Source organism: Leishmania panamensis (genome assembly GCF_000755165.1).
Source record: "Leishmania panamensis strain MHOM/PA/94/PSC-1 chromosome 25 sequence".
NCBI lineage: Eukaryota > Euglenozoa > Kinetoplastea > Trypanosomatida > Trypanosomatidae > Leishmania > Leishmania panamensis.
In genome coordinates this window covers 400,818-412,021 of record NC_025871.1, presented here as the reverse complement: position 1 = coordinate 412,021, position 11,204 = coordinate 400,818, and the positions used below count along the sequence as shown (strand labels likewise).

The 11,204-nt window shown below is 58.9% G+C and overlaps 3 protein-coding genes across 3 annotated transcripts in view, besides 1 other annotated feature; all 3 read right to left on the bottom strand.

The window, feature by feature from the left end:
• Nucleotides 1-416: 416 nt before the first annotated feature.
• On the bottom strand, nt 417-1,742 carry LPMP_251110 (hypothetical protein; the record flags this gene model as incomplete). The annotated part of the gene is made up of 1 exon (XM_010701379.1): nt 417-1,742. One exon carries the CDS (start codon nt 1,740-1,742, stop codon nt 417-419), a length of 1,326 nt encoding a protein of 441 aa, XP_010699681.1.
• A 1,695-nt stretch (nt 1,743-3,437) lies between these two features.
• LPMP_251100 (hypothetical protein) lies at nt 3,438-6,101 on the bottom strand (the record flags this gene model as incomplete). The annotated part of the gene is made up of 1 exon (XM_010701378.1): nt 3,438-6,101. One exon carries the CDS (start codon nt 6,099-6,101, stop codon nt 3,438-3,440), a length of 2,664 nt encoding a protein of 887 aa, XP_010699680.1.
• A 2,015-nt stretch (nt 6,102-8,116) lies between these two features.
• Nucleotides 8,117-8,521: a repeat region.
• A 909-nt stretch (nt 8,522-9,430) lies between these two features.
• LPMP_251090 (hypothetical protein) overlaps nt 9,431-11,204 on the bottom strand; it is a gene marked incomplete at both ends in the record, with an annotated part of 2,234 nt that continues 460 nt past the window's right edge. Inside the window, one exon of the mRNA XM_010701377.1 lies at nt 9,431-11,204. Within this exon, the coding sequence (XP_010699679.1) occupies nt 9,431-11,204 (1,774 nt within the window).

Here is an 11,204-nt window from a genome sequence, read left to right as displayed (position 1 = left end):
GGCTTGCCCCCTCATGGCAAACAACAGCGGACAAACACGTCGAGAGAAGGGGGAGGCCTGAGACGCACACTCAGAGCGAGACGTGGAAAGCCCCTCCCTCCACATACACACACACACTGATGACACGACCATGTTCAATAGTATTCGCAGCCTGAAAGAAAGAACAGAAAATCGAATACATTCAGCACCGCCGATTCCGATGGAAGCACAGTCACCCACCCACCCACCCACACACACATACATGCAGAGGCACAGAGGCTCCCGCTGACACACACGGTGGCCCCATCAATCCATGCTACCCCCTCGCATACCCCAACATTCCGCTTAACAGTTAAATGCAGAAATGTAGAAGAGGAGGGGAAAAATGAGAAATACACGTGTACGCACACAGCCAGAAGCCGCCGCTTTATAGTGGCTCAGCTGCGGCGCAGGTCAGCCCACTTGTCCATGTTTACGGGGCCGGGCGGTTTGGATGGCGCGTACCTCTCGTTACCAAACCCGCTGCGCTCACCGCCGAACCCGCTCCTCTCGCCGGCGAAGTAGCTCCTGTCACTGGGGCCTGCGCCACCGCGACCGAGGCCGCCTGCGCCTCGACCGCGACCGTTGCTATTCGTGCCGCTGGCTGCCCCGCTGTTGTTGGCGCCACCAGCGTTGTTTTCCTCCGACTTGCGCTTGCTCAGCGTTGTCGCGTCACCTTCGGCAGCGACCGCTGGTGCCTCCTCCATCTTAGGCACCTCGGCGCGCGGGGCGTCACGCCAGTTGCCCATCTCCCCGCCGAACGGGTTCGGCCTCGGCTCTGGCAGCGCCGCCGGGGGGGTCGGGCTTGCCGGGCCGCTGCTGCGGCGCAGGTTGCCCGCACGGAGGTCGATGCCATCCTCACTGCGGCCATTGTCGTGCAGGATGGAAAACTCGGGCTGCTGCTCTGGGGTGTCGTTGCGCCAGTTGCCGAAGTTCAGTGGGGAGCCAGCGCTGCATATCGGGCTGCCCGACGTGGGCGATGCCTGCTGCACTGCTGAGCCTAGCATGTCGCGTGACAGGTCGCTGAGGCTGTGGAGGTCCACGCGGGAGCCGAAGTTCGAGCGGCCGCCCATCATCGGCATTCCCGGCTGATCCTCAGGCTGCTGCCCGCCGAAGACGTCGCGGGACAGCCCCATGACGGCGAGACCGGCGGGCTGCTGCTGGCCAGCTGCATCGCGTGACATGCCCGGACGCTCGTTTGTGTTGCGGTTAAGCAGTCGCTCCACTTGTTTCTGTGTGGCGAGGTCGACATACATGCGGCGACCGCGCTGGAAGGTCTGGTCTAGCGACAGCGCCACCGTTAGCGCCTGTGCGGAGACAAACTCCACAAACGCGAAGGACTTGCCATCCTGGTTGATGAGGCGGTGGGTTGCGATGGCGTCGCGGTTGAAGAGGGAAAGGAAGTCCTCCTCGGTCGTGCCGTTGCGCAGGTTACCGAAGTGGGCCACAAACGGTGGCTGCAGGTCGTCAATGGTGAATGACCTCTTCTGCTCCGACACGGCCGCTGTGCGGAAGCTTTCCTGTTGGTCTAGTGTGTTGTTTGTCATGCGGCTGTACTCCTGCCGCTGCCTCGCAAATTTCTCTGACAACTTCGCCTCGCCGACCTGTTCCGCCGTCATCCAATCATCCTCGGCCCAGTCGAGGGCCTCCTCTGGGATGTAGTCCTCATTGAACTCGAAAAGGTTTACCGTTTTTCCGCGTCCCTTCTTCTGCTTGGCGGGCATTGTCGAATGCGTCGGTGCTTAACAATTAGGGTGGATATATATATATATATATGAGGTGCTGTTGCAGGAGCGCTGACAGAGAGGCCTTAGGAGGGAAAGAGATGAGCGCAAAAAAAGAAAACGATTCGCAAACCGAGGCGGGGGCAACGAGGAGGAGGAGGTGGAGGGGAGAGGGGAGGGGAAATGAGCTCAGAGGTGATGACAATGCGCGCAAGCACACGTGCACGACAGACGGAGTGTACGCAATAACCGCCAAACACGGCGAAAGAAAAAAGAGAGGATCGCTGAAAAGAGCTGTGCGGGCGACATACGTACGCGTTGGTCGGTGCGCGGGTGTGTGGCGGATGCACGTGGGTGTGCAGGAGGCGGAGGGGGAAGGTGATTGTCGAGATGCCGGACAGTGGTAGAAAGACATGAGTGATGGTGAGGATGGGGGGCGGGACGGGGATCATGGGGGGGGGGGGGGAGGGGGCGAACGACTTGTTTAGGCGTTTTCTGCTCTGTCCGTGCTCGCCCCACGCTGGCGTATCACAGGAGCAAAGGGCCGTGGCATTCGTAGACGAAAGCTGACTATCTCAGGCTCGTCTTTGTCTTTCCCTCTCTGATGCGGTAGTTTATGGACGTATCAACACGAAGCGAAGAGGACGACAACGAAAAGGAGGTGAAGACAGCATACACCTACTCCCCACTCCCTCCCTCCCCATACCTGCAAGCATACACATGCGCATACCTGCAGCTCGGTACGCCTGTGCGGTGCTGCCCCACTCATTTCCTTTTCAAGCTGTGTCGCGTGTAACGCGCATCCTTCTTGGTTGCTTTGACAGCGCGCACCCAGCAGCCAGGCGCAACGAGCGAGCGAGCGAGAGAGAGAGAGAGAAGGACCTCGAGCGAACGCCCATCGTGTCAAGAACGACAAGGAACAGGAGAACTCCAACCGCTAGCTGATTTTCACTTTCCTACGCAAGAGAGAGAGAGAGGGACACGCACACACGTCATATTTATATCAGAAGTTTTGGAAGAGGTGGAGTCGGGGGACATCATAGACCCAACAGTAGCGGCCGCGGAGTGGGGTACCCAGAGGCGGTGAGGAAGCGAATGTAACCGCAAGAAACAGAAATACACGTTGCGCTTAGGCTCTTCTCCCCTTCTTCGAGGGCCTCCACTCCATACCCACCGCCTCTCTGATCTCCACCTCTGTCTATACACCAGAACGCCCCCCCCTTGCACGATAAACGAAGGCAAAAACAGCGAAGGGGGAATCGAGAGGAAAACAAGCAAAACATAACAAGAAGAGGGAGTGTCGAGTGCCTGTGTAAAGAATGAAAGTAAAGTAAATTGGGTGTATAGTGCGAGGCGAGTGCCAGGGCGCAGGTGCCCCGCATATGTGCAGTGAGAGAGCTTCAACCACACCACAGAGGCCTCCCCCCACATACACACACACACACACACAGTACGAGGAAGAGTAGGAGGGCGGCGCGGGTGGCCCAGATGTGCGCACTGAATAGGGAAAGTGCCGAGCATGTCTGCCCATATGAGCTTTCCCCCACCTTCGCCCTTTCCTCTACCCGAAAAGGGGCCCATGGGGACCGGGACGCCAACACAGTGCTCTCAGGTGCACCGCACACGCGACACCGCGGACCGAGGTACACAAGAAGGCGAGGGGTACTTCGCTTCTTCGGTGCCCCTCAATCTTCCTTACACCCTCGCTTCCCCTTGCACGGGTGCGGCGTTGTGCGTGCTCGACGTTCGCTTCGTCAGTCGGGTAAACACATCGTCATTCGACGCGTTGCCTCCGCGGATGCGTGGTGATGTGCCAGGGCGCATGGAGCCGCTGATGCTGCCGCGTGGCGTGCCTGCCCGCGACATTCCAGGCCGCGGTGTGCTCGCCGATCGCAGCATGCGATCCTCATCACCAGGAGCGGCTTCGGCGAGCGCTTGGGCGCGGTCCGCCTGGATACGCACGGCAAGTACTGTGTCACTGTAGTATTGCAGGCGCGCCTCGGCGCTCTCATCAAGCGACATCGCAGCCTTCTCGAAGCGCGCCCTCTGCGCATTTGCCCGCTCCAGCAGCGGCCGTGCCTCCTCCGCCGACTGCTGCAGGTTCTGCAGTGACACGGTGTACAGCTCTCGTGCTTTCTTTCGCGACTCCTTCAAGCTCGTTACCTCCGCTGAGGAGAGGTTGTGTCGCTTTTTCATAGTGGCCGCGATGGACAATGTCGCCTCGTACACCCTCTTGGCATTCGCTGCCTCCACAACGGCGCGCTGAGCCTGCATGCGGATATCCATCAAACGGTCGTACCCGTTCACATCCACGGCGGTCTCTGTACCGGCCGCTGCGCGCTCTAGCGGGCCACGTGCGCTTGTGGGCTGTGTGATGGTGATGTCCTTGATGTTGCTGCCGCGGCGCATCTGAAAGACGAGATCGCGGCGGTAGTGAACCAGGCGAGCCTTTTCGTTTCGCAGGGCCGCGCGCTCGACGCGCCAGCGCTGCAGATCCTTCGCGTAGGCCTCCTTCTCACTATCGGAGAGCTCATTGTCGCTCAGCACACTCACCGGACGGGGGCCAAACTCCTTCATCTTCATGGAGTAGTAGTCCTTTGCCCGGTGCCGCTGCTCCGTGTAAAGACGCGTGATGCTGGGTGGGGGGCTGGCGCTCGTGCGGCCTGGCAATGGGGACATTGTCCGGCTGCGCGGGGTACAAGGCGCCAACTTTGTCACGTCACTACCGAGGCGCATCATGTACTCATCGCGAGCAATGTACAGCTCCGTGTTCAGCCGCTTCATCACGCGACTCTGTGCCGCCAGCTGGTTCGACAGCTGCACAATCATGCGCTCGCGCGCCCGCATCACACAAACAATTGCCTGCAGATTGTGCTTCTGGTTGGCTGTGTGCGTCCACTCCTCGAGCTCCTCACTGACAATCTCCAGTGGGGTCTTCAGCACAGACGCTGATGTGACGAACTTCGCGTCCTCGACGCGGCCCAACACCGGCGAGCGGGGGTGCATGTATGACATCGGCCCGGCGGCGCCTAACCGCACATCTGAGGACAGGGAAAAAGAGTGCGGGCGCGCGACGAGGTCGGCAAGGGCTTCGTTGTTGAACATCTGCACTTCCTTAGGCTCCGTCGCCGATGGCGGAGTCGGGCGCTCAGCCATCGTGGCTCCACCGCCGCGCGCGCTCGGCGGTGTGAGCCAGCGCTTCTGCTTCGTGCCACTGGTGGAGCGTGACTTGTTTGGGGTAGAGCTCTTGGTGCGCCACGGACGTGTGTACATGGCGTGCTTGCGCTTCTCGACTTCCTCCATCTTCTCGTCCTGCTGCTGCTTCAGCACGAGGGCGGCACACTCGCTACTTGTGCGTCGGGAGCGCGGATTGGGCTCGTTGGTTTCCCAGGGTCGGGCCCTCATGTAGAGGCTGCGGTCCCGAAGTGCCCGCTCGCGCCGTGCATCCTCAGCCTTCTTGGCACGTCGCCGACTCTCGCTCCAGCTAACAACGTTTATCGGGGTCTTTTCCGCGTCCTTCACCTTAGCTACCGCCGCCTTATCAACAGTTTCATCTTCAACGACGCTGAGATGAGAGGCCTGCACCACCGGCTTCGGAGTCGACTCGCCTCCCTCAATGGAGAAGCGGGATATGGTGCTCTTGTGTGCTGAGTCGTTCATCGATTCTACTTCAAAGCCCAGACTCGTCGATCTGGTCGTGGCAGAGACACCGCGGTTCACCGGCACCGCTTGCAACTCTGAGCTCGGTTGCTCGTCGACAAATTGGATATCGCTGGTAAGCGTGTTCGCGTGCAGGTCGGGGCTTTCCTCTTTGGCATAGCGGTTGAGCATGGAGTGCTCTGCCTCGAACAAAATGCTGGCAGTCTCGGTGGGCTCATCGTTCAAGACAAAATGAACGGAGTGGTTGCTCTGCGTAAAGGACTTGTTTGACAGCCTGGTCCCACGCGAGTTACGCGACTCTGGGACTAGCTCCGTCCTCACCTTTGACGGCGGCATGTCGTCACCACGCAAGCGTGGTGTGCCGTAGCGCTGCGAGGTGCGACTTGGCGGCCTCCGCGGCGGCAGGCTGCTTACCCGTGTCGTCCCGCGGGGTGTGTGTCCTGGCCCACGCGTCCCAGGGACTGGTGGTACCTCAATGGGCGCACCACCCTGCTGCTGTGCTTGTGCGACCTCCTCGACATCCTTTGCACTGTCAGAGTGCTGCTCAAGCTGCGCTCTGTCAATGGGGGTGAACATTTGTGAGTCGATCTCCGAGAATATGTCATTATCCAACGTGGACAATGCCGGCTGAAGCGCTCTCTGGAGGATGGGCGACATCGGCTCCGGGGGCGGCGCAGTAGCCATGTTGTTACTGGTCATTCTGTACAGAGAACCGAAGGGGAATGCCCCATGTGGCGGAGATAAGACGTTCTACAGCGACCTCTAGAGTGATGGCGGAGCTGTCCTTCGTTGCTGCCCCACAACTGTCTAAGGTACACTCGTGCTTTGAAGGATGCAAGGGATGTTCTCCGCTGCTCTGGTCTTTTCTTCGTTGGTTTTGCTCGTCTTGTTCTTGTGTATGCTGTGTGCTACGTGCTAATGAAGGGTGTGCGTCATGAACGAGGTGGAGACGCAGGTGACAACACAGTGATTACGTGCAGAAGATGAGAGGGGATTCGTGAGGTAGGATGGGTCAGCATTCACCGTCGGAGGATGGACTTCCCGCCCCCGTTGAGGGGAGGGGGACGGCAAACTGCCAACGGCGCCACCTCTTTGAGGAGGACCTTCTGTACGTGCGCCTCCGCTGGAAGTGTGGGGTGAGTACAATGTTATGTTACGTTGATGCACACACACACACACACACAACATGCACGCATGCACACAGGCCCAAGTGCACACATTCTCATTCCCTGCCCTTTCGAAAAAGTGCATGACTGTCTGATTTTTCGAGCTGCCACGGACGGGGCTATGAGGGGGGGTGGGTGGGTGGGTGGAGGCGAGTGAATCAAAGGGGCTCAGATACACACTTCGCTGCACTCTTCTCCCTGGCGCTATGCCTATCACACGCAGCTGCTGCTCCCACATAGACGACAACACGACCTCCCACCAGACGCATACCGTCTCCCCACATTGTCTCTAACACTCTCTCTTTGTGTGTCACCCCACCGAGTGCGCACTGTCAGCGCTGTGATTTTCATTTTTTTCTTGTGTTTTCTCTTCACGGACGTTGCAGGCGCCACCTCTCTGTCCACAGTGGTGGTGATGATGATGATGATGACGTGTGTGTGTGCTCGTGCGGCACTGCTTACGTTGATGCGCTTTTTTCCTTTGCTTCGTTTCGCTGAAGGGAGCGAGGGGTGGCAGGGAGATGAGCAACAGCGAACGACGCCCCTCCCCCCTACTACGACACCACCGAAGCAGGAAGCTGGAGGCAGGCAGGCAGGCAGGCAGGGAGAGGGGAGGGGAAGGGAGAGGAGAGGGAGAGGGAGAGGGAGGGCCACTACAGCAAGAGAGGCGCGCGCATACACGCATGCCTATATCAGCCTTGACACAGAAACCGGCATACAAAGAAATTCGCCCCATAGAGAGACATGCCGTTCCCCTCGTAGAAAAGCAACAACAACAGCCACAGCCGAAGAAACGTTCTCCAGACAGACCGCCTCCCCAAATCACGTCAGGTGTGCACATACACACGTATACTCACACAGGCAAACGTGCCTACGGCACTGGAGACACAGCCAGCGAAACTGAGAGAAAGAGGAGGAAAGCGGCACAGAGGGAAAAGAGGAAAGAGACGGAGAACGAAGGCACCACACCAGCGACACTCACCACGAATGTGGCACATCCGCCTATGCACCCTAACGCACCAGCAGTGCAAGAGGAAGACAACCGCCATCACCATCACCAGAGAGGAGAGGGTGGTCCATCGAGACGTACATCCACGACTATGCCTGCGCTATATGTGTGCTGCACTGGGCACAAACCTGCAGCCCCCTTCTCCCCCCCCCCCCCACACACCCATACCCATACAAGCAAAGCACCAGAGACTTGGAGAGTGACGCACCGCCTTTTCATGCAAATGAGTGTGTGCGTGTGTGGAGGTGGAGGTGGACTGCGTGTCTGCGTGCACAGACGGTGGGACAGGGAAGAGAGAGGCAAACAGCGTGATGCACTACGGCACCCGCACAATCCTTTGAGAGGAAACAACAACGCTAACGTAAAACGAAACATGAAAAGAGCGGCAAAATCAAGCAATACCGCTTATAATAAAGGTGGCGGAGGAGCGGGAGGGAGGGAGGGAGGGGCTAATGGCCAGAGAAACAAGCAAGCTTTTTCCCGTCTTTTAGCGTGTCCTTCTACAACAAACAAGTCCACACACCTCTGCACGCACGCACACGGCCACGACTCATCGAGGCCTCTGTTGCGCCACGGCTGCCGTCAAGGCATTGGGCCCGCCAGCACCGTTTGGCGTCCTTCTGCCCCATTGCCGCTCCACAGCACCCAGCGCAGGACTACGCCCGACATCACCGCAGCGCCGCAGAGGCAGAGAAAAGCGGTAGGCCGATGCGTATGTGCGTGTGTGGGAGTCGTCGACACGATGCTTAGTAAGATGGTAAGAGTGCTGTAATGACCGCCACTCTCTTCGGCGCAGCACCAGCCCAGACCCGTCCTGCCGGCGCCGAGAGTCCGCACAGCCGTATACCCGAGGGGCAGGCGGCAGGCCGCCTAGCTTCCCCTACACACAGAAAGCGAGTGCTGGGCCCTGAGATACTGCGCGTACTGAGATGGTCGACCATCATCAGAGACTCAGCGTTTTGGAAGAAGAGAAACAACGAGAGAGAAGACGAGAAGTCGGTACAGCGTGAGAGAAGAAACGAAAACAAAACAGGAGAAACATGAACGGTTAAGCACAAAGAGGGAGAGTAGGAGGAGGAGAGGAAAGGAGGTGGGCAGAGGCGGAAGCAGACCATGCGCTACCCACCTACCCTCAGTCATCACATCACTAACCACACACACACACACACACGTACATGCACACAATTGTCGAAAGAAGGATACCTTCCCTTCATCATACACGCCAACGAGCCAACTACTATATCGAGGAAGGCGCCATGAGACTTAACACGGCAGCAGAAGAAAAGGGGTACCGGAAGAGAGACAAGTCGCTGCGTACTTATCTCGATATCTAACACAGGCTGATACCCACACACACACCCAGAGGAGAGACACACACGTAGACGCATGCATACTACTCAATCCCCAACGCACATAACGGGGGAGGGGTCTATTAGGGTGGCAACGGCCATTCACCTCCCTCCCCCGTCGGCCATAGTTTCTTCGCGTCCTCTCTTAGGCTCCCCTAAGTGGATATGTACGTGTGTGCGTGCGTGTGTCACTGCATCAAATATCTATTGCGGGAGGAAGGGAGGGGTAGGAGGGAGCAGTGCACTCCCTCTTTCCATTCCCTGTGGAGTGTGTATCACGGCAAGTGTGAGGGCTCATGCGCACTTTTTCCCTTTGAAGTGCACGCTGCCTCTGCTCGCTCTCTCTCTCTTTCTCCCATTGAACGATCGATCGGCCTACACGAAAGGGTTGGGTGCATCAGCCGGGACTGGATCTTCTTCGTCATCACATTTCCTCAGTTGAAACTACAGCATCGCCTTTCGTTGCAGCTCGTACGGGTGCACATTTCTGGTGCTGGGCAGCGCCTACAGGACCGAACCCTCAGAAGTGAGGACGAGGAGGTTGCTATCCTCGTCCACCACCATGTTCATTGAGGTGAGCTCGCTATAGGCAACGTCGTAGTCGAACGTTGCCTCTTGCTGCTCATGGTGCTCTGACTGAGGCGCCTCTTCCACGTCCGTCGCCCCCTTGACAGATAGAGTCACGGAAGTGTGGTCGTCCTGATCGACCGTAGAGCCGCTGAGGACCATGGACATCGGCGTCACTAACGATTCCCCGGGCGCCGCATCGGACTTGGAGTCCACCCCCAGAGTTAACGTCATCTGCAGCGAGGAGCGAGAGCGATGAGAAACCTCGTGCGTGTCAGCCATGCACTCGACTCCGTTGATGGAGCGGTGTGTGCTGGCGCCGCTCAACGGCGTCTGGATAATCGGGCGCGGACGGAGAGCCGCAGGCACGACGCCGCGCTGAACGTGCTGCGGTGATACATGCACTGAATGCCTGGTAATACCGTTGCGGTGAATCCATGTGGATGGGCTTCGACTGCCGTTTGTGCCGCCCCGCGGCGTCGCATCGGGGGCCAAGGAGCCGTTTCGGAACCCCACGGCACCTTCCTTGGGGCCCTCCCCGTAGAGGATGCTATCCCTGTCCATGCTGTGCTCCGCACCTGGGCGCGGCGCGCGGAATTGGTAGGTTCTCGGTGTGACGAGCAGCTTAGGCAGCGGCCTGAAGATCTTCCTGCGCGCGCGAGCCATGGCATCCTCTTTCGCCTTCTTCTTTGGAGCCGCGGCCGGTACTTCCTCCTGTTCTCCTATAGGCTGGTCACGCGCGCTTGCTGCTGCCTCCGAGGCGGCAAGGTCAGCGCTGAGGCCGGACTGCAGATTCTTGCCGTGGTCTATGAGGTACTCCAGAAGCGCCATCGTCCCTTCGTATGGGCAACTGCTGAGCTTTTCATCGACCTCACTCGTTGCCATGCTAGAGGGGTGACCGATGGTGATGCCGCACGTCATGCCTGCCGCCGTCGCCTCGACTTTCATCACCTGGACGTACTTCAACTTTACCCCAATCGCTGCCGCCGTCTCGTTAGCCACCGCCCGCTTCACCGTCTCAAGCAGAGCTGCCACAGTAGCTTCCCATTTGCTGCCAGGGAAGTGCCGCGTGTGCTCTGTAACGACCACATCATTAGTCTCCCCGCGTGACGACTCCGTGCCCACAGTTAATAAGTTGCTGCCGATGGAAGACATCTCCTGCTCTCCGCTGACTCGCTGCCGCCCCGATGCGATGTAGACGGTGGTTCCCGAGCGGCTTCCCGGCGTCACGGGCGCGGCGGCCTGTGAGCGAGGCGTCAGTGCGGCCTTGGCGGCGCGCTGTGACAACTGCTGGGGAGGCTTCACCTCCTCCAGGGATAATTGGTCTTCGTTCATGCGACTGTCCTGAAGTTGGTACGACAGGCTCTGCTCCGAGGCAGACCCAATGTCGTACGACATTTGCATCACAATGTCATCGTTCGACTGTACGGTTGTGGTGCGCAGGCTTAGCTGCACTGACTGTCCCTCGGTCAGCTCATCTTGCAGGCTCATCTGTATGGACTGCCCCTCGGTCAGCTCCTCGCGCAGGCTCATCTGTATTGACTGCCCCTCGGTCGGCTCCTCGCGCAGGCTCATCTGTATTGACTGCCCCTCGGTCAGCTCATCTTGCAGGCTCATCTGTATGGACTGCCCCTCGGTCAGCTCATCTTGCAGGCTCATCTGTATGGACTGCCCCTCGGTCAGCTCATCTTGCAGGCTCATCTGTATGGAC